Below are 24172 nucleotides of genomic sequence, written 5' to 3' on the forward strand. Positions count from 1 at the left end.
CATTACCACTATGCCACCATCTCGGCACACACAGCAAGTTGACTGGATCTAACATTTCAAATCGAGCTCTTCAGAATTGAAAACTGAACAATAAACATACAAATATTTTAGTGGAATAGAGAAAAAAGAGGGGAAAGCAACAAAAAAGAACAAGTTACTTCATTGTCAGAGAGAAGATGTTAATAAAACACGCTTAACAAAGAAGGCAGGAGGTTGTTAGTATAAATGATTCAAGTGTGAGAATGAAAGACACTTTTCCCTTGGGTAGGCCTTTTGCCATCACTATTTGCATGTTCTTTTGTTCTTTTTTAACCTTTTTCATTAGCTCAGTGACATCTTTTATGGCTCTAACAATCTCCCTCCTTCCTTTAACTCATTAACGTTCAGTCTGATAAAATTATCTGTTGTTTGATGTTTTCCCCACTGATTTTTCTGATTCCTCTAATATCCTTGTTTGCCTTTCTGTTTCAGTTCTCAAAAAGAGTTCTGCTTGGAATATTAGAGCATACAAATGACTAGGTTAGACTAGGCGGCTCATGTTGAAAAGCAATGGTGGTCCAAATGGCCTGTTTTGGTGCTACAGCATTCTATGATTCCTACAAGTACACTAGTTTTTATGTTAATTTTAATGACTACATTTTTATCAATATTTGCATTGTAAGACTAAAACAGTTGCACTGCTTTGACTTTTAACTACAGGAATCAGCATTTCGGGTGGTATTGAATCTAAAGTCCAACCTGTTGTGAAAATAGAAAAGATTTTCCCAGGAGGAGCTGCATCAGTCAGTGAAACTCTTAAGGTAATGCAATCGCTAAACAGTTCTGCTTCTCTGCACAGAGATAAACTGAACCTGTAAGTCTGTTGGACTGTTTTTTGAAAGATTGATGATACTTGTCTACAATTGCAGTGAAGATAGATTACCAAAAGGCTTATAGAATGTATAGCCCTATAGTAGAAACACATATTGCATCTGTTCTTCCATTCATTGCTGCTTTAAAGAATAAATAACTTGGTTTCAGATATTAATGATGATTGTGGCATCCAATTTTGACTTGAAAACTTTATGTAACTCTTCCATTTTAAACCTTATCCCATTTGGATTGTTGGGTGTTCTTTGCTATCCATCTTCCACCAAAGGTGTCTCAGAATTACAAATTGGAATTGTTTATAGTAAGACTCAATAGAAATAAAAATTGGAAATGATGTAAATTGGACTGCCAACTCACTGTCACCCATTTTACGCTATTGCACAAAGTCACAACCTACCCTGAGTAATGATAAACAAAAAAATGACCTTTTTACTTGAACTTAATTAAGTCTTTGGCCTTAATACTGCCATGTACATACGATTTTTGACTAATTTTTAATCGATGATGATGTGAATGGGGAATGGCTACAAACGAGTAAAATGATTTCCCCGCTCTTAATCCTGATGCTGGTCAGTTAGCACTGGAGGAGGAGAATAAGATAACCAAGGACAGAGCAGAGAAATTATTAACCTGTGTCTGAATTTTCCAGTTTTTACAGTGACGAGAAGGGCTAGAGGTAGATTTAACATAATAAAAATGTCATCAGGCAGTAGGAGCAAGATCCAGGGCATTCTGTTTTTTTCTCACTCAGTAATCTTACTCCGCCTTCCTCTTATCTAATTGTGCTAAAAAAAAATTAAGCATAATGCATTGTTTCTAATTGTTGCAGTCTTGAGCTGAAAGCTGTTCTTTTCTGATCATGCCAGTTTTATGTTTTGAACCCCGTCCCCCTCTTGACCTGATTTTGCAAGGCTGTTTTTGGTAGTTAGTATTATTCAGACAATGAGTATATCTACACTTTTGTTTTCTTTGGGATATTGGTTGCTAGTCATTTTTTTTAATGGCTGTACCACTTATTTCACCTCTCTATCTTATTTTTGCATTGCTGTTAAGAACTCAAAGGCATTGATTCTACTCTTCCATTGGGTTTAAATTAGTATTGACGTTCAGCGTTCTAAAGGCAGTGAAAATAAATCTTTCAAGTAAAACACTACTATACTGCCATATAACCTTGGTGTTATAAAAGTTTGAAGGCATAAAACACAGTAACAAGGGAGCACTGAAAGGCACCAGTAAGTCTTGAGGTATCTATCCCTCTTATAATATTCAGGATTATAGCAGAATTTCAGTTATCTGCCATAACAGGGAGGACTTACCTGGAAGATAATGGGAATTGTGAGATCATCAGGACCCTCCAAATTATATTTCTGATTGCTCTGAATTTTGAATGTTTTGCCTCTAACCACCAGCCTACCTAATTCCACTCCATCACCTGTGTTGTTCCTGTCAGTGATATTGGCTGGTCGTCCATCAGCTGATCTACTGGCTCACAGATCCATCATCCAGCTGTCCATATGACTCCAGCTGCCAGACCTCCTACACACCTGAGAAAGCTAGTCAAAACATCTCCTGGCCACCAACTATTGACTTCCAACTACAATGGGGAGTCCATATGTGCTCATCCAATTCCACCGGCAGCTTTTGCAATGCTGATCTCTGCAGAGCTGAGAAAAGGGAGCTTTTTAGGACAGCTCTTTCAAGTTTTGTGGCAGGCCTAACATCTGTGATTACAGGAGGTTCATTCACAGGCACACTGTAAACCGTCAAGCTCAGTGAATGCATTTTCAAACACAGTCTCCTCCTCACCACACCACCAACCTCACACGCAGCTCAATGCACCACACACCCATCACTCACCAATCAGGACCCAATTAACTCATCATCTGTTGCAGTGCCTTACTAGCAGGAGAACCGTTGTCCCAAAGCATTTAGTCTGATTATTTTGAGAGAACAATATTCCTAGCAGTCCAACTGTCTTTGGAACCCTCAGTCGCAGGCCTGTAGGTAATGTTTTGAGGAGAGCAGATCAATTTCAACATCATATTTGTGACAACAGAAAAGTGTCAAAGAAACATTGGCGCTACACTAAAAATTTCAAACAAATTAATAAATGAGTAAGATTAACTCTGAATATAAAATGGCCGAGAAATTCATTGTAACTGGGAGTATGCAGACTAACCTTACTTTCCTCGGGACAGGCAGTACTGCAGGCCGCTAGCTGTGCAGCCTTTGTGGTGTTTGTCACTGATTTGGGTGCACGCAGTTGCATCCTTTGCGCCCGAATACGTGGAAACAGCGATATGCTGACATCACAAATGGCTGATGTAATGCCAGGATACCAAAATTGGCCGTCTGAGTTTCTGGCAATTCCTGTGGTGTTCAGTAATGAAAAATAAAGCGTGGAGCAGCAAGGTGGGCCCTGCAGTAGCTGATTACAGGTAAGTTCAATTTGTGGAACGTTTTCTACTAGCAAGTGTCTAACAGTACTCTGGGGTGTTTTTTGAAGGTATTTTGATGCATTGGTTCGAGAGTGTTACTGCATCCTCACATGGATAGCAGAGGAGTAGTTATACACAAAGGCTGCAACAGGTATGGGGACTGCAGTTGTAGTGCCTCCGGCTCTGCAGCACGTCAGGGGAGATGAAGCAGTGGCTACAGAGAGGGCAAATTCCATGCCATGCCCTCTGCCAAGTTGGTCAGAATCCTCTGTGCTTTTTGACGGTAACAGGAGGCTGTGTGATGGGCCAGCCAATGTACACAGCATCTCAGTGTGCATGCCCATTCAACACTGTCCTGTATGCTGTCCGTTTGAGGTCCTCATCTGAGTCCTCTGCAGCAGTATTCATCTCCCACCTCTCCATTTGATGAGCTAGCAATGGCGAGTTGGGAAGCAAGGAGTCCATGGTTACACTGTCAGCAGCTATCTCATCATGCCGGATAGCAGAATGAGGGTGTGCTGGTAGTTGAGAAGGGGTATAAGGGAGGAAGATGCTGTTATCCTCAATGTTCTCACCATGCTGGGGGCACTATCACAGCCAGCTCTATGGTGTAGAGAACCAACTCTGCTGTAGGAGATACAGGAATCCTTGTTCCCCATCGGCTCTGCTCTGCTCCCTTCTATTGTGCGCCACCTTGTCCACTTTGAGAGGGCAGAATTTCAGTGGTTGTGTAGCACTGGATGACGTGTTTGCCATAGCTGAAGAGCTGGAGGTATGTGGAGGCAGTGAGAGATGGCTGTGAGGTTGGCAGCATTGGTAGGTGTGTGAGGCTGAGGTGGAGTATTAGGATGTTAGGCGTGCATCCAGGGAGTGCTGCTGGGTGAGTGATGGGGGTGTGATGCATTGAGAAGTATGAGAGGCTGGTGTTGTGATAGGTAGGAGATGTGATGTGAAGATGCATTCACTGAAGTTGACCACCTGCATGAGGCCATTAGAACTCTTGTGGCACTTCTGCCTGATCCTCTTGTCCAGACTCCAGGAGTTGACCTTACTGGAAATCTACTCACACTCCCTTCTGAGTGTGGTCCTTGAGGTCTCCTGCACCCCCCCCCCCCCACCACGGAATGATGGCATCTCTCCACCTGCCTACTTGCACCACTACTGTCTCCAGTGCCACAACTGTCAGTGTGGATCGCTCTGTGTGCCCTGGTGTTCATTTTTTAAGAATTTTCATTGCACCAATCTTTTTTTCCAATCCTCCCTTTAAGAGGCAGCCTGCCTTTAAGAAAAAGCAGGCTGCCTGAACCATTTGATAGGCAAATAATGCTGTTGGCACCACCTGCTGTGTGCAAAGCTCACCAGTAGCATTGCAAAGAGAAGACTAGTAGTGGAGGAGCTTGTGCCACAATTATGCAGATGAAATGGGTAGACCATTTGTGCATATTACCCACCTTGATCTGAATGGGCGCACGCACGCCATGAATCGCAGCTCCTACACCCAGAAATTGGGCCAGTTGAATTTCACACCCAATATATTTTGTAGCTTTCCAGTGATGTGTAAACTTGTGTGAAGTTTGCACAGGTAGTAATTTGTAAGGTTTTGTTGCTGTTTATTCTGAAGTATTATCTGATCAAATGTAAAGAACATTGCTTTTTATGTGATTTTGGTACAATGCATTCTTCAAAGTGTACAGAAGGTGAGAACAACTAAATATTTTCTTTGAATGTTTCAAATTCTTGTGCCATATAATTAGTTCCCCTCCTACCAGTTAGTTCCTGTCACCTGATGTACTTGTTTCCTGCTAATGCACAATCAGACTTTCAATAGCAAACTTCCAACTTTGGCAATTAAGCTCCAACAGCAGGAAAACATCACTGTAAACCTTTGGGATTCTCAACGTCACAGGCAATACTGCAGGAAGCACTTCGTTTGCCATGTCATCTCCCTTAGTGATCCATTCATTCTCTACTTACTAGGTCTCCCCCCAACAGAAATATAGGCTGTAATTTTATGAGTCCTGTAGGGACTGGAACAGAGGTGGGGGCACCCATAAAATTGTGAGGGAAGGTGGGTGGAATGCCTGTCACCTTCCCAATGCTGTGGAATTCAGTCCAAGGCAAGGTAAGTCGAGGATGGCCTTCCTGCCCAGAGACCAATTGAGGCCCTTAAGTGGCCAATTAATGGCCACTTAGGGCAGCTTCCCGCCACTGCTCTCAATTCACTAATGTTGGAAGGGCTTGCCGCCACATGGAGACACTGCCAGGTTAGACCTGGCAGCCTCCTAATGGGCTTGGTAGGGATGACGGGGGTGGGGGGGTAGCTGGTGGGGGCATTCCTCTGGGGGCAATCCATTGCCCGTGGGCGCCCCCAGCGGCAATGCCCATCCCTACGACAAGACCCTACCCACTCCGTCCCACCCCCTCCCACCCTCACCAAACTCCCCCGTCTCATCCCCTTTGCTGGGGCCCACCTGACTGGCCACGGTGACACCGATGCCACTTACCTGGATCCCAGAGTTTCCACCATGTTCACTATTGCAGGCCTCCTGCATTGCCGACACTGGCCACCACTCCCAGTGGCGCTGCTGATGCTGCTGTGCTGCCCGACCTCCAATTGGCTGGCAGTTCCGGAGGCGGGAATTTTTCCCTTAAAGGGATGGCATCCCCACTGGCAGGCACTTAATTGGCTGCCTGGGGTGGAATTCAGCCAGGAGTTTGAATCAGGGCCAAGACAGGATCGCCCTCCCCACCCCAACCTTCTGGCCTGTCATTGCGACTCTTGGCGCGGGGTAAAATCCAGCCCATAATTACTACTGCTAATTGTCCTCCCGCTTCTCCAATCTTCTAACTTAGCTGAAGCTATTGCAGTAAAAGCAAACCCTGAACTAAAACCACCAGTGGTCCCATACATCTTGGCAACATGGGCCCCTTCCTCTCGGTAACCCAATCCACAAATACCCAAATGGCCTCATGCTACCCAAATGGTACTCTTCGAGCCTAGGCCTAACCTCACAGTTGCTTTGTTGCTGAATGTTTCCCAGGTCAGACTGCCACTCTTCCATCTCCAGTATCCGCTCCTCTTCCAGTCCCAGTTCCAGCCGCTCACTCTTACAACTATCCCATTCTACCCACAACCTTATTGCAACATGCCCTCTCTGCTCTCCTCCAGCCCCAGCACCCATCCGCTTTCCCTGATGCTGCTGCTCTGCTAATCTCCTCAGCTGCTGCCACCCATGGCTTGAGTCTTTCCTATTTGGGTGCATGAATTCCCTCTGCTCTGATCGTCACAGTACCCACTTCATGTTTCACCCAAAGTAGCAATACATACAGTCTCATTGCCCTCTCCTGATGCACTCACTCCCCGCCCTGCTTTGTTTTGGTAATCTTGTCTTACTGTCTCCCATTTCCTCTCTACACTCCACCTGCTCACTCCACTGACCTTGTTAATATTTGCACTGTGTGTCACACTATAAAATGGCCTCTTCTTTGCAAATAAAATCCTCTCCATCCATGACTTCAACCTGAATGAGTCTATCAACATCTGACCAAAGCATAACTCAGCAATAGTGAACCCTGTCCCCTCATTAGAGCTTTCCCACTTGGCTACAGGTTCCACCACTTTTCCCACCCAAACCACTGTGATTGTTACATGACTATCATCTCCAGGTCCCACCTCAGCCTGTTCTCTTAATTTCCAGCTTCTTTCATTCACACAACATATCCCTTGCCAACTCTACTGCATCTCCTTTAAGATCTTCATTGTTTCCTTCCTTCCAACACTCCCTGGAGATTTTCTCGCCAAAATCTCCCTATTTTCTTTGTTCAATTTTTGCATCAAGCGACTGCTTTCATAAGTGACTTCAGTCTACACAAATTCCTCTTACCTCTTCTTCTGTGACCTCTCTACCCTATAGTGCTCTTTGAGCTTCACCTTGTAAATCACTCAGACCCAAGGCTGCCCCTCAAACTTGCTATCATGTAGAAACTCACAACTTCCAAGATGCCCTGACAAGGCCACTTCTGGGAACTTAATAATTTCCTTTACTATCCACAGCTCAATGTCCACCACAATCCCTTTACCATCACCCATTGCCCCTAGAAAGAAAAACATCTTAATGTTCCCTCTCTAGCACCCTATCCAACTCCCTCTCTCTTGACCCACTACATGGCTTCACTTACTCAATAGTTCCCCTGCTTCCACTTTTCGTGCCCTATCCCCACCAAATTATTAATTGTCTGCCATTCCTTACCCTGGTACAACCGTTCACTTGCGACTTTTCCACTGAACAATCTGTGTTATCTGACATCCAGTCTAGAATGAGCTCAGTTTCCACCAGCTAAACATTTCAAAAACCAAAACCACCGTTTTTGGCCTATCAAAAACTCCAAGCCCCTACCATCAGTTATATCCTCTTCCAGGTTACCATTGCAAGCTGAAACAGACTGTTTGTTACCTCAGCATCCTACTCCAAGTCGAGGAAAGGTACTCCTTCTGGCCCCACAGAAATTTTCTGCGTCACTGTGGTCCTTCCATGCTCTCAACCCTCACCCCCAATCCCGCCCAATTGCTACTGTCCACTTTAAGTAAGCACTTCTGACATGATCCCATGGAGAAGTTACTAATTCTCGCCATGATCCCACTGAACTGTATGCTGCCCGTCAGACCTTGTTGAACACAGGCAGCTCGCCAGTTCTTGTGTACAAGACCCAACCATAAAACTAGTTTGGGCACTTACTATTAAAAAAGATTATTGAGAATAAGACTGTTGTAGAAATAGAACATATTGAGGTTCAGATGAATAAACTTTTGTTTGAGCCTTGTTCTGGATCATTATAGCTCTGAATTACTTGTTTTGAATTACAGTTTTCTACCCCTTCTGACTAATTTGTTATCTGATGTATATTAATAACTAAGTGTTCAGCAAGAAGATGTACTAGATTTTCACAACTATAAAATTTTAAAGAATGAAGTTTATAGTTAGGTGATAAGAACAAAAATAGTTGTTGCTTTAGTTTAATCCATCATCGGTTGAAGTCAAAAAGTGAAACATAGATTGTCTCGGCTCAAAATTGTGATCATGCTGATGTGGCAGCATATTAAACTGTCAACTGTTTGATTGGCTACCATCAATAAAGAAGTTTTGGCCAGAGTGTGGGTACAACTTAGCTATTGGAACTAAATACTTATTGCAAGCTGCAGCTTTTTTTCAATAACCAAGAAGTCAGTGTGAACAATGATTGTTCTGTAAAGAGCTCTTTGTTTGAATTTTGAACAACATAATTAGTCTCTAATTGACTATCCTGATGTAGTGAATGGTTGCTTAATTAAAAATGCAGTAGAGGTAATTCACAGTCATATTGAAAGCCAAGTAAAATGTGAATCAGCAAAGAGGATAGATTGACTATCAGAGTACATACAAATTTAAAAAGAAAGCTCCAATTTAGAATACTAATTTCAGCTAATTGAAATTTTTATCTTTACCAAAGAAATCTTCACATGTTGAAATTTAAAAGAGATATATAGTTCATTGTACTATGCTTACAATTGTTTTAGTCATTGTTTTTCAAATGATATAATAAGATGTGCCTAATGACACAGTAATAGTTTGGCTTCAGTTTAAGATGCATGACTGATGTAAAGTCTGTGATATGATTCCAAACACTTTAAAAGCATTTTATTCCACTCAAGGAACTATTGGAAAACAAAAGAGTCCAAAATAACTTAAAATTCAAAGGCATGCAGAGGAATGCTGATGTAATTCCTTAGAAAGAGAGAAAAAAGCTCAGAGTATGAGCAAGCACTTCTCGGTTTCATATGTCTGAGTTGCCATAGTATCCACCTCTATTCACAAATACACAATTCACTAAATATAGTGACGTCAATTAATTAGGCCATAAAACACAAGAAAACCAAGGCTTATTTCTAGAGAGTTAGAATTGAAAAGTAGAGAAATTGTGCTAAACTTGTACCGAAGCTTTGTTAGATGACATTTGGAGTACTATTTTACATTTCTGGTCACCATATTAGAAAATGGATATAGACGCATTGGAGAGGGTCCAAAAATGATTTACAAGAATGATAGCTATAATCTCACATTTCTGCTATCAAGAAAGGCTGGGCCTCTTTTCTCTTGAAAAGTGTAGGCGAATAGAGGTCTTTAAAATTAAATAGGTTACAGAGTGAGGGGGGAGGATAGATTGGTCAAATTAGAGTCCAAAGAAATAAAAGGGGTATACAGTCTGTGGAGGTTGGTGACTTGGTTGGCTGCAGGCTGCATTCGGTGGTCGTGTGACTTTCCTTTGATGGTCCTGCAACTTCCGATTGGAGGATGTGGACAGCAGACTTGGTGGTTCCCCTGGAGACAATAGTGCGGCTGTTTTCCTTCAAGGAGTCTGTCTGCAGCAGGGGCATCCCTAGGTGGTCACGGTCAGCAAACAGGGTTCAAAGTCTGCAAGATGGGTTGGAGTGAGAGAAAGGAAGGAGGGACCCCACGTGGGTCTTCTCTCTTCAGCGTCTAGCTGCTTATCTCCTCACGGCAGAAAAAGCAGAAGCTTAAGCACACGAAACGGTGGACCTGTCACATGACTGTCACCCAGTGGTTCAAGCGTGGTCATTACTAGTGTATTCGCTCTTTCAACTGAATTAGTCCATGTCTAGGAATTCCTTCCTCACAACTGGGGTCCCATTGTTCAAGTGATTGGGTCAAGTGGTTCGTCTGTACCAGTTGAATACCTCAGGTGATGGCCTTGATGCATTGCTAATGGGAACAGGATATGTGGTTCATTCAGATTCCCCAGGTCATTGTCCTTGATGGAACTTTACAGACATGCTGACTCCATCTCAATGTATTGGAATGTGGAAGGTGCAGTGATCCAAATTGGAGTAGCCATCTTTAGCTGAAAGCATCGAGTCACCTTTAACAAAAACAAGAAATGCTGGAATCACTCAGCAGGTCTGGCAGCATCTGTGGAAAGAGAAGCAGAGTTAACGTTTCGGGTCAGTGACCCTTCTTCGGAACACCTTTAATCTCTTTTTTAAAAATTCAATTCGGTTTTCCCGCCAGTGGATTAAAAATTGCCATTCAACACAAAGGACATTTTCGTGACAACCCAAAGAATGGTGATGATGTGGAACTCACTACCACAGGGAGTGGTTATGGTAAATAAATGGAGGCGAGGTGAGCATATGAGGGAGAAGGGGATAGAGGTTGATGTTGATAGAGTTAGATAGGAAAGACGGGATGAGGCTCGGTGGAGCATATGTCAGCATGGACTGGTTGGACCAAATGGCCTGATATTGTAAAAACATAGAATAGAAAATAGGCCATTCGGCCCTTCAAGCCTGCTCTGCCATTCATTATGATCATGGCTGATCATCCAACTCAGTAGCTTGTTCCCGCTTTCGCCCCATACCCTTTGATCCCTTTAGACCCAAGAGTTATATCTAACTCATTCTTGAAAACATACAATGTTTTGGCCTCAACTGCTTTCTGTGATAGCGAATTCCACAGGCTCACCACTCTCTGGGTGAAGAAATTTCTCTTCATCTCAGTCCTGAAAGGTTTACCTCAGATCCTTAGACTATGACCCCTGGTTTTGGACTCCCCCACCATCGGGAACAGTCTTCCTGCATCTACCCTGTCAAGTCCTGTTAGAATTTTATAGGTTTCTATGAGATCCCCCCTCACTCTTCTGAACTCCAGCGAATATAATCCTAACCGACTCAATCTCTCCTCATATGTCAGCCCCACCACCCAGGAATCAGTCTGGTAAACCTTTTCTGCACTCCCTCTATAGCAAGAACATCCTTCCTCAGGTAAGGAGACCAAAACTGCACACAATGTTCCAGGTGAGGCCTCACCAAGGCCCTGTATAATTGCAGCAAGACATCCCTGCTCCTGTACTCAAATCCTCTCGCTATGAAGGCCAACATACTATTTGCCTTTTTTACCACCTGTAGCACCTGCATGCTTACCTTCAGCGACTGGTGTACGAGAACACCCAGGTCTCACTGCATATTCCCCTCTCTCAGTTTATAGCCGTTCAGATAATAATCTGCCTTCCTGTTTTTGCTACCAAAGTGCATAACCTCACATTTATTCACATTATACTGCATCTGCCATGCATTTGCCCACTCACTCAACTTGTCCAAATCACCCTCCCACCCAGTTTTGTGTCATCTGCAAATTTGGAGATATTGCATTTAGTTCCCTCATCTAAATCATTAATATATATTGTGAATAGCTGGGGTCCTAGCACCGATCTCTGCGGCACCCCACTAGTCACTGCCTGCCATTCGGAAAAAGTCCCATTTATCCTTACTCTTTTGTTTCCTGAATGCCAACCAATTTTCTATCCATCGCAATTCACTGCTCCCAATCCCATGCGCTTTAATTTTACATGCTAATCTCTTATGTGGGACTTTGTCAAAAGCCTTCTGAAAGTTCAAATAAACCACATCCACTGGCTCCCCCTCATCAACTCTACTAGTTACATCCTCAAAGAATTCTAGTAGATTTGTCAAGCATGATTTCCCTTTCGTAAATCCATGCTGACTCTGTCCGATTCTACCACTGTTCTCCTAGTGCTGTGCTATAAAATCTTCGATAATGGACTCTAAAATTTTCCCCAATACCAACGTCAGGCTGATTGGTCTATAATTCCTTGTTTTCTCTCTACCTCCTTTTTCAAATAGTGGGGTTACATTAGCTACCTTCCAATCTGTAGGAATTGTTCCAGCGTCTGTAGAATCTTGGAAGATGACCACCAATGCATCCACTATTTCTACGACCACTTCCTTAAGTACTCTGGGATGCATACCATCAGGCCCCGGGGATTTATCGGCCTTCAATCCCATCAATTTCCCCAACACCATTTCTCTACTAATACTGATTTCTTTCAGTTCCTCTCCCTCACTAAGCCCTGTGTTCACTAACATTTCTGGTATGATATTTGTGTCCTCCTTTGTGAAGACAGAACCAAAGTATGCATTTAGTTGGTCAGCCATTTCTCCATTTCCCATAATAAATTCCCCTGTTTCTGACTGGAAGGGAACTACATTTGTCTTCACCAATCTTTTTCTCTTCACATACTTATAGAAACTTTTACAGTCAGTTTTTATGTTCCCCGCAAGCTTGCTCTCATACTCTATTTTCCCCTTCTTAATCAATCCCTTGGGCCTCCTTTGCTAAATTCTAAACTGCTTCCAATTCTCAGGTCTGTTGTTTTTCCTGGCAAATATATATGCCTCTTCCTTGGATCTAATGCTATCTCTAATTTCCCTTGTAAGCCATGGTTTGGCTACCTTGGCTACCTAGGGGGAGGTGGTGGTGTAGTGGTATTGTCACTGGACTAGTAACACAGAGACCCAGAGTATTGCTCTGGGGACATGGGTTCAAATCCCACCACAGCAGAAGGTGGAATTTGAATTCAATTAATAAATCTGGAATTAAAAAGCTAGTCTAATGATGGCCATGAAACCATTGTCGATTGTTGTAAAACCCATCTGGTTCACTAATGTCCTTTGGGGAAGGAAATCTGTGTCCTTACCTGAGCTGGCCTACATGTGACTCCAGACCCACAGCAATGTGGTTGACTCTTACATGCCCTCTGAAATGGTCTAGCAAGCAACTAAGTTTTATCTAACTGCTAGCACTGTGGGTGTACCGACCCCACATGCACTGTAGCAGTTCAAGAAGGCAGCTCACCGCCAGCTTTGCAAGGGCAATTATGGATGGGCAATAAATGCTGGCCTGGCCAGCGACGCCCACATCCTTTGAATGAATTTTTAAAAACCTTTCCCGTTTTACTTTTGCGCCAGACAGGGATAAACAAAAGTTGCAGTTCATCCATGCGCTCTTTAAATGTTTGCCATTGCCTATTCACCATCATCCCTTTAAGTAATGTTTCCCAATCCGTCATGGCCAAGTCGTGCCTCATACCTTCGTAGTTTCCTTTACTAAGATTCAGGACCCTTAACTCAGAATCAACTACGTCACTCTCCATCTTGATGAAGAATTCTATCATATTATGGTTGCTCGTCCCCAAGGGGTCTTGCACAACCAGATTGTCAATTATTCCCCTCTCATTATACAATACCCAGTCTAGGATGGCCTCTTCTCTAGTTGGTTACTCAATGTATTGGTTCAGAAAACTATCCGGTATACACTCCAAGAATTCCTCCTCTGCGGTATTGTGACTAATTTGATTTACCCAATCTATATGCAGATTAAAGTCACCCATAATTACACATGTTCCTTTATTGCATGCATCTCTAATTTCCTGTTTAATGCCATTCCCAACATCACCACTACAGTTTGGGGGTCTATATACAACCCTCACTAATGTTTTTTCCTCTTCGTGTTTCTCAGCCCTACCCATACAGATTCCACATCGTCAGAGCTAATATCTTTCCTCACTATTGCGTTTATTTCCTCTTTAACCAGCAATGCAACTCCACGTGATGTATATTCTATGTAATTCTTTGGAAGTTTTACATTTAACAAAGTCTGACAGTCATCAACATTGAGATTTTATTTATATGCAGTCGTAAGCCTGATTGCAAACTTCCTGAAATGAACTATATTTAGATTTTACAGTGAGTTATACATTACTGTTAAAAATCAAATCAAGGAAAATAAGTGAATCATTTCCTGCTTACACTGTTTCCATCTGCAGAACACTTGCATTGAAAGAGAACGCACTGATAATTTGTGTATTCAATAAGGCTGGTTAAAAAATGTGTATTTTTTAAAGAAAAATTATTAGAAGATTCATTTTAGTCTATTCAATAGTCTGAATGAAATCCTCCAAACAATTTTTTTTCTTAATTTTTGAGTGATGTTCATCCAGTCCTGTATGTTAAGTATCCAAACCTACTTTTTTAATCCAGTTTCACTTGTAATAAGATCAAAGTCCAATCTGTTACTTTTAATTTAGTTTTATTTCAAATAAGCTGTTTTAAGATGAGCTGTCTTTTGCTAAAATAGCATTGATCTCATGCGAGCTCCATTTTATTATATTGCGGGTATAAGCACATTGGCAAAAGTGATGGGAAAGGAAGAAAGGGAAAAAAATCAACTAAAAATTCAGCAATCTTGCATAAAGTAACTGGAGAGAAACCTGTAAGTGCTGTATTATATTACACATTGCAGCCCCATGTTACACTGCCAAACATCAACAACTTATCATACCAGAGAAAATGCAAGTAGAATTTGGTTCACATTTTACAATAGCCAAAGTCAAAAAGGCAAAGTTTCCACTGTTTTAGATGGGATGGAGTACTTACACCTCATTTGTAAAATGCAGTTTCAAAGTAACAGCAAGCTTTCAAAGAAATATACTGCACAACCTAAATGCAGACTTAATTTAAGCTGGAAAAGGTTTTTTTTTGTACTTATGAACTGCATTTCTGACTTTATTTGCAAGCTCTGATCTCCATGGCTGAGGTGGATCTTATTTATTTGTTCATCGAATGTGAGTGTCGCTGGCAAGGCCTGCATTTATTGCCCATCCCTAATTGCCCTTGAGAAAGTGGTGCTGAGCCACCTTCTTGAACCACTCCAGTTGTGTGGTGTAGGTATTGTTGTTAGGTGTTGTTAGGGAGGGAGTTCCAGGATTTTGACCCAACGACAGTGAAGGTGCGGCAATACAGCTCCAAGTTAGGATGGTGTGTGACATGGGGTTGAATTTAGTGGAACCGTTTGGAGCAGGAATGGAGGTGCGGGAGGGCCAGAGAATAACATCGGGTGTGTCCGCCCGGAAAGCCAAAGTTGTGACGTCGGTTTCAGATTTAGTCAGCGGCAGGAAAGCTCCTAGTCGGCGTTGCAGCTCCAAAACGACAGGTGTGCAATTTAAATTGCTGAATAGATAGTTATAATACATTTGCTTGCAATTGAAAGCGATTCATTGGGGAGCTTGGAATTAAGTGGATGACGGGTGGCTCTCACATACCTTGGAATCCCCAGCCGTTGAAAGGTGGCAGCACCGTGGCGAGCCCTCAGTGCCACAACAGAAAGGCAGCCATGACCAGCACTTGCTATGGGAAGAGGGAGGAGCAGTCAAACAGTGCTGTGAACTCTGCACAGTGGGCTTGGTCTCAGATGACAGTAATGGGCGGGCACGGTCTTGGGTGACAGTAACGGGTGGGTGTAGTCTCGGCTGATCTGCACGGGTGACCATACTATCAGGTGACAGGATTGACTGTCAGCAAGGCTGGGCACTGAGGGTCATTATCGCATAAGCTGAGAGGAATAGCAAAGGCAAAGATGCCAAGACAACTTTGTCCGTGCAAGGACAGAGCTCTGGAGGCCTACTGATCACCTTGCATGGGTCTCATAGACTATGTTTTTGTGAACCCCCCAGTTGTGATACAGCACCTCCGACGGAGGGAGGGCCAGGAGGCAGCTGCGCATGCTCATGAAGCTCCACGACGAGAGCAACAGCAGCAGGCCATGCCAAGAAGGGCTCATCTACGCCAGAGAGTACACCAGACTCGACTCAGCTATCTCCAAATGTCCAAGCGACATTGTCAGTGGAGGCTGTCACTGACTTATGCGCCATGCTGCAGGATGAGTTGCAACCGATGGGATTCGTTGGTCACCTTATGTCAGTGGCCCTGAAGACTGCAGTGGCACTTAGCTTTTACGCATCTGGATCTTTCCAGGGATCCACCAGGGACATGCGCAGGTTCTCCCAGACAGCAGCCCACCACTGCATCAAGGAGGTGACCAATTCCCTGTTCAAGAGGGATGCCTATGTGCACTATCGGACAAATCCGGACAGTCAGGCAGAGAGGACTATCTGATTCAGGACCATCGCTGAATTTCCCCAGGGGCAAGATGTGATAGATTGTACACATGTGGCCATCAAGACTCTAATGGACCAGCCAGCCGCCTTCATTAACAGGAAGAGCTTTCATTCCATCAATGTTAAACTGGTCTACAACCACCGAAAACATTTCCTGCAGGTGTGTGCCCACTTCCTGGGAAGCAGCCACAACACCTACATGAAAACAAAATACTGTGGATGCTGGAAATCTGAAATAAAAACAAGAAATGCTGGAACCACTCAGCAAGTCTGGCAGCATCTGTGGAAAGAGAAGCAGAGTTAATGTTTCGGGTCAGTTCCGAAGAAGGGTCACTGACCCGAAATGTTAACTCTGCTTCTCTTTCCACAAATGCTGCCAGACCTGCTGAGTGGTTCCAGCATTTCTTGTTTTTACAACATCTACATACTTTGACAGTCTCCGGTACCACAGCCTTTCAGGCCCGCCTTCATGGGTGGATTCTCGGGATTGAGGGCTATCCATTGAAGACTTGGCTACTCGCGTGTGTGAGGAGCCCTTGCAATGCAGCAGAGGAGAGGTACAACGGTTGCCACAGCTCCACCTGAACAGCCATCATTCAGTCTGTCACCTCCTTTCTATTTGGGTTCTGTGCCTAGCGCCCAGCTTAAGCACAAGCTCAGGCACATCTGAGATGCTTACCAGAGAAGGGCTGTGCCTTCACTGGCAGCTTAAGACGGGAGAAGGGTGAAGCCAGCATCTGACAATTAAGGTATGAAATAATCATTTTCCACAATGAATGTTAACTTCAATACCATAAAAACTTTGTAGCTTTAAACAGGAGGTTTTCTTTATACGTTGTGTGCTTCTATGAGACGTGATTCTGTGATAGCAGCTGGGCTGGAGGCAGGTTGCTGATCAGGCTGTCCCTTGGCTTGGGATGACTTTGGCAGATGTCCTCTGGGTGCCTGAGGCTTGGATGGCCCCAGCTGCCTGACGGTTTCTTGCACGGGTGCAGGATATTTCTCAGGCATTGCAGCTACTGGTGCTTGCTCACTGGCGGAGGGGCTGAGGAGCTGCTGTCCACACTCAGTGCACCCTGAGGGGAGCCCCCAGTTGTGGAAGTCAGCCTCTCCTCCTCTGTTTCAAGGCTCACTTGAACCTCCCTTCTGACCAGTGAAGGACAAAGACCTGGAGAAGACTCCAGTCACCTCAGTTCTCTCACCTTGCCACTGCTGCATTGAGCTTATGGCAAAGTGATGGTGTGCAGGTCTGTGTGATTCCCTGGGATCTTGCTGTCCATGAGGGTTGCCAATCTCTCGATGGAGGAAGCCATGCGCTCACATGCCTGAGACATAGCAGCACTCATGGCATGGATGGACTCTTCCATCGTCTGCTCATGGCTACACATGGCCTCTGGCATCTCTTCCAGATGTTTCCTTACCTTTCTCTGCAACTCTAGCATGCCCTGTGCTGTCGACACCAGAGACTCGTCATCAGCCTGGGGCTCAGCATGAGCCTGACCACCCACAGTCCTCCGACTATTAGTGTCCTCGGCTGTTACAGCCTCAGCCAGCTGCTTGGGTACATGTGCGGTGCTCTCACCAACAGTATGAGGATTATCACTGTAAAATATAAAATATGCAATAAATATTTTGTCTAGAAGAATTCCCTGATAGGTATAGTATTGTCTTAACCTTTCAACAATTTGATGTTCAAATGATGTTGAAATTATAGTGCGGGAGGCTAGTATACGAAGACTTAATACATTCATCTGAAATTCCTCTCTCCACTACAGAGGCATTAACCTGTTTAAATAGATTAACATCTCTGATAAAATAGAGGAGAGAAATTTCAGATGCTCAGATTCATATTCTAGAATCCTACAGCATAATTTCAGGAGCATTGTGCTTTATGATTTGATAACTATTCTGCAGTCACATTTCACATTGGTATTATTTTCCACGTCTAAACAGTTTGTACATTAGTGAATGTGCTATGTCAATGCGATATACACATTGGAAAATAGGGTTGGACATTGCATAAGATTAAGCCATATGTTCAACTATCCAGTAAATCGCTTACCAGCCTTCCAAGTGTGCCAGCTTGTTAATATATAGTAAAAGATTTACGTAGCAATGATGTTCTGTCGTTGGATATCTTCTGCATTTTGGAAATACAGTGCCACCTCAGATTTATAAAATCTGTTTATTATTTAAAATCTGTCTTGGACTCCTGAAAATGTGGCAATTTTTTTAAATTTCAAGATTCTGCAGCTATCATTTCTAATTAATACTAGTTAATCTACAGCATAGTTCATGAAAACTATCCAAATATTGTAAATTTCAAAAACAATGCACTATGTTCTAAAGCACTTAATGCCTTATGTAATGTAAATGGAATGTCACTTATGAGACTATTTCGGAGATTAATCCTATCATAAACTTTGATAAAATACCCGTCATTACATTGTCACTTGTAAATTATCCAGAAATAATATTTTCCTGCTACACCTACCAGCATACCAGCTCCCAGTGTAGTTCTCCTGTAAAGCAGCAATTTAGCAAAAAAAAACACAGAATCACAGAAGTGTTGCAGCGCAGAAGGAGACTATTTGGCCCATCATGTCTATACCGGATTTCCAAATGAGCAATTCACCTAATGCCATTTCCCCACCTTCTCCCTGTAACCCTGTACATTCTTCCTTTTCAGATTACAGTCTAATTCCCTTTTGAAAGCCTCGATTGAACCTGCCTGCACCACACTCTCAGGCAGTGCATTGCAGATCCTAACCACTCGCTACGAGAAAAAGCTTTTCTTCAGGTCACATTTGCTTCTTTTGCCAGTCATTTTAAATCTGTGCCCCCTTGCTCTCGATCCTTTCATAAGTGGGAAGGCTTTCCCTATCCACTCTGTCCAGACCCCTCATGATTTTGAATATCTCTATCAAATCTCCTCCCAGCCTTCTCTTCTCCAAGGAAAACAGTCCCAACTTCTCCAATCTATCTTCATAACTGAAGTTTCTTAGCCCTGGAACCATTCTCGTGAATATTTTCTGTACTCTCTCCAATGCCTTTATATCTTTCCGAAAGTGCGGCGCCCAGAACTGGACACAATACTCCAGCTGAGGCCGGACTAGTGTCTTATACAACTTCAACATAGACTCCTTACTCTTGTACTCTATGCCCCGATTAATAAAGCCTAAGATTCTGTATGCTTTATTAACTGCTCTCTCAACCTGTCCTACCACCTTCAATGACTTATGTACATATACCCCCAGATCCCTCTGCTCCTGCACCCCTTTTAGAGTTGTACCCTTTATCTTATATTATCTTATATTAGATAGAGGATCTGGATCGGCGCAGGCTTGGAGGGCCGAAGGGCCTGTTCCTGTGCTGTAATTTTCTTTGTTCTTTGTTCTCCATGTTCTTCCTACCAAAATGAATCACTTCACATTTTTGTGCATTCATCTGCCACTTGTCTGCCCATTCCACCAACTTGTCTGTGTCCTTTTGAAGTTCTACACTGTCCTCCTCACAGTTCACAATTGTTCCCAGTTTCGTATCATCCACAAATTTTGAAATCGTGCCCTGTACACCAAGGTCTAGATCATTAATATATATTGGGAAGAGCAAGGGTCCCAACACTGCCCCCCGGGGAACTCCATAACAAACCTTCCTCCAACCTCAAGAACATCCATTAACCACTACTCTCTGTTTCCTGTCACTCAGCCAATTTTGTATCCATGTTGCTGCTGTCCCTTTTATTCCATGAACTTTAACTTTGCTCACAATTCTGTTGTGTGGCACTGTATCCAATACCTTTTGGGAGTCCACGTACACCACATCAACTGTATTGCCCTCATCAAACCCCTCTGTTACCTCGCCAAAAAAACTCCAGCAAGTTAGTTAAACATGATTTTCCCTTAACAAATCCATGCTGGCTTTCTTTAATTAGCCCGCATTTGTCCATGTCACTATTAATTTGGTGCTGAATTATTGTTTCTAGAAATTCCCCCACCACCAAAGTTAAACCGACTGGCCTTCAGTTGCTGGGTTTATCTTAACATCCTTTTTTGAACAAGGGTGTAACATTTGCAATTCTCCAGTCCTCGGGCACCATCCCGAGTCTAAGGAAGACTGGAAAATTATGGCTAGTGCCTGCACAATTTCCACTCTCACTTCCCTCAGTATCCTCTCATCCATCTCATCTGGCCCTGGTGCTTTATCAACTTTAAGTATAGACAGCCGATCTAATACTTCCTCCTTACTGATTTTAAATCCTTCCAGTGTATTAATTAACTCCTCTTTCACTGTGGCCTGGTTAGCATCTTCTTCCTTGGTAAAGACAGATGCAAAGTATTCATTTAATACCTCAACTATTCCTCTTGCCTCCATGCATAAATCCTCCTTTTTGTTTCTAATCAGCCCTACTCCACCTTTGAGCTATTTATATGCCGATAGAAGATTTTGGGATTCCCTTTTATGTTAGCTGCCAGTCTCTTTTCATACTCTCTGTTTGCTTCTCTTATTTGCTTTATCACTTCTCCTCTGAACCTTCTATATTCAGCCTGATTCTCCATTATATTATCCACCTGACATCTGACATAAGCACACTTTTTCTTCTTCATCTTCATCTCTATCTCTTTTGTCATGCTGAAAGCTCTGGATTTGTTTGCCCTACCTTTCCCCTTTCAGGGAATATACCTTGACTGTGCCTGAACTATCTCTTCTTTGAAGGTAGCCCATTATTCAGCTACTGGTTTTCCTGCCAACATTTGAGTCCAGTTTATTCGGCCCAGATCCATTCTTACCCAATTGAAATAAAAACAAGAAATGCTGGAAATACTCAGTTCTGAAGAAGGGTCACTGACCTGAAATGTTAACTCTGCTTCTCTCTCCACAGATGCTGCCAGACCTGCTGAGTATTTCCAGCATTTCTTGTTTTTATTTCAGATTTCCAGGATCCGCAGTATTTTGCTTTTATCTTACCCAATTGAAGTTGGCTTTCCCCCAGTTAATTATTCTTACTCTAGATTGTTCTTTGTCCTTTTCCATAACCAACCTAAACCTTATGATACTATGATCACTGTCCCCTAAATGTTCTCTTCTTGATATTTTATCCATTTGGCCCACCTCATTCCCAAGAACCAGGTCCTGCAGTGCCTCTCCTCTCATTGGACTGGAAACATACTGCTGAAGAAAATTTTCCTGAACACACTCTAGAAACTCTTGACCCTCTCTGCCCTTTACACTACTACTTTCCCAGTCTATATTTAGACAGTTAAAGTCCCCCGTTATAACTATATAATTCTTGCATCTCTCTGTAATTTCCTTGCAAATTTGTTCCTCTTCATCTTTTCCACTATTTGGTAGCCTATAGACTACACAGAGCAATGTAATTGCACCTTTTTTGTTTCTTAGCTCTCGCCAAATAGATTCTATCCTTGACCCCTCTGGGATATCCTCTCTGTCCAGCACTGTAATGTTTGCCTTAATCAATCCTATCACTCCTCCCTCTTTTCTCCATTTTCTATTTTCCTGAACACCTTGTATCCAGGAATATTTAACACCCAGTCCTGCCCTCCTTAGAACTAAGTCTCTGTTATAGCCACGACATCATATTTCCACATGTCAATCTGCGCCTATAATTCACCAATCTTATTAACCACACTCCGTGCATTCACATACATGCACATTAACCCTGATTTAGACTTTATTACTTTCTCCCTTACTCTGACTCCAGCTAATAACTTACTCTTCCCTTCTCTAGTGCTATCTATCCCAGTATTTGGCATTCCTCTCTAGTATTTCCTCATGGCTCCAATACCCTGACAAGTTAGTTTAAACATTCCCCAATAGCACTAGCAAATATCATAGCTGTACAAATTTGGACATAACCACTTGAATTTTATGGATTATTTTTAATAAATGTTAACTATAGATAAATGCTTGCCTAATTGAAGCAGAGAAATTCAGTGTAACCAAATCACTATCCAATGTGCTAAACTCCTTTCATTTTTTGATCTACACAAATCTGGTATACCAAATCCTTCTCTATTTGCTTCTACAACAGAGATTCTCAATTCAAACTTAGCTGTTCAATGCAAAATCCTGATCAAAGCTGACAGAATCTTTAGGTGCCACGGACTCGCACTCTGCAATACTCACCCTACACATCTGTCATGCTACCTCTTTCTCCTCTTTAAAAGCCTCTTCAAACCCTATCTCTTCCACCATATCTTTAGACATCACATCTAACTTTTCCCCTCACTGTACAATGTCCATTTTTTGGCTCTGTGAAGTGCTTTTGGTCATTTTGATTGCTTTATAGACTCTAATGCAAATTGTCATAAAATATCCAATTAACCAAAGTTTAATCCTCAATCTATTGAACAAATTGGTCCAATCTCAATTTTTACTTGGAGATAGCAGAAAGTTTTAATATCTTAACCACTTCTGTGTTGAAGTTGTAGGAGGAAAAATTCGACAACCCCCGAAAACAGGTGCTAGGATTGCGATGCGCGATTAACCCACAACCGTTCCTTCCGATGCAGGCAGCACGCAAACTTCACATCCACCCTGTCAAGACCCCTCAGGATCTTATATGTTTCAATCAAGTTGCCTCTTACTCTTCTAAACTCCAGAGGATACAAGCCTAGCCAGTTCAATCTTCCCTCGTAAGCCAGCCCACAAATTCCAGGTATTAGTCTAGTAAACCTTCTCTGTACTGCCTCCAATGCATTTACATTCTTCCTTAAATAAGGAGAACAGTACTGTACACAGTACTCCAAATGTAGTCTCACCAATGCCCCGTATAGCTGAAGCATAGCCTCCCTACTTTTGTATTCAATTCCCCTCGCGATAAACGATAACATTCTATTAGCTTTCCTAATTACGTGCTGTTTCTGCATACCAACCTTTTGCGATTCATGTACTAGGACACCCAGATCCCTCTGCATCTCAGAGCGCTGCAATCTCTCACCATTTAAATAATATGCTTCTTTTTTATTCTTCCTGCCAATGTGGACAATTTCCTACTTTCCCACATTATACTGCATTTGCCAGGTCTTTGCCCACTCACTTAACTTCTCTATATCCCTTTGTAGCCCCCTTATGTCCTCTTTCCTACCTATCTTTGTGTCATCAGCAAATTTAGCAACCATACCTTCAGTCCCTTCATCAGATCGTACTTATTTATTTCTATTTGTGCTCTCAGTTCATCTGTTTTGTTTCGAATGCTACGTGCAGTCAGATACAGAGCCTTTAGTTTTGTCCTTTTATTATTTTTGTAACCTCTAGCCTTATCTGTTGATTTCCTCTTTGATTTGTACGCTCTGACCCTTCCTGTCATAGTCTGTTTATCATTTCCCATATTATACCTTTCTCTCTTGCCCTGTCTCTACTCCTTGATTTACCATATTGTTACGACCAGGTGAGAAAGGTGTCTAGGGGTCCCTCTCAGCCTCACCTGTTCTTACCGTAACAGGGTTTAATTTTTAAAACACTGTGTTTTAGCTCCCCTCGGTGAATCCTTGTTCACCACTTTCCAATTATAAGGCAAAGAAACCATAACAAACAGGTTTTCGTAGCTTTAAAGAAGAAAGGTTGAAATTTATTAAACCTGAACTTAAACTCTAATTTGGTTGACACCTATGGATACATGATATGCCCACACTAGCGTGCATATGTGATACACACATGCAAATAGAGACAGAAAAGAGCAGAAGAATAATAAAGTGGAAAGGTTTGAGGCAATATCTGAAGAGTTTTTGTTATGGTTCTTCGCGTTCACTGTAGAGTCCTTGATTATAGGTATATCTTGCTTTTCGTTAAGGCCCAGTATTCGTCTTAAACCTTGTTTACTGTCAGAGACTTTTCTCTCTTGGGGTTCATGTGTCTTCAGTGGATTTAAAGGCTTGTGAGAAAGAGATGGGAGCAGACAGGAGAGATCTCAGTCCAGGAGCAAACAGTCTTTCTGAGTTCAAACTGTTTGTACAATTCAGAAAAATCAGATTGCCAAGCAGGCTAGTCATGTGACCAGCTGGTCTGACCGTGTCTGTTTGTGGATTCAGCTATCC

At 42.7% G+C, this 24172-nt stretch overlaps 1 protein-coding gene across 2 annotated transcripts in view; it reads left to right on the forward strand.

The window, feature by feature from the left end:
- Positions 1–24172, forward strand: part of pdzd7a (PDZ domain containing 7a) — a 123388-nt gene that overhangs the window by 75647 nt on the left and 23569 nt on the right. For both annotated transcript variants that reach the window (XM_068053035.1, XM_068053036.1), the window contains exon 15: positions 700–800. In XM_068053035.1, coding sequence (XP_067909136.1) covers positions 700–800 — 101 coding nt within the window. The remainder of the gene's footprint in view (positions 1–699; positions 801–24172) is intronic.

Source organism: Heterodontus francisci, chromosome 20 (assembly GCF_036365525.1).
Source record: "Heterodontus francisci isolate sHetFra1 chromosome 20, sHetFra1.hap1, whole genome shotgun sequence".
Classification (NCBI taxonomy): Eukaryota; Metazoa; Chordata; class Chondrichthyes; order Heterodontiformes; family Heterodontidae; genus Heterodontus; species Heterodontus francisci.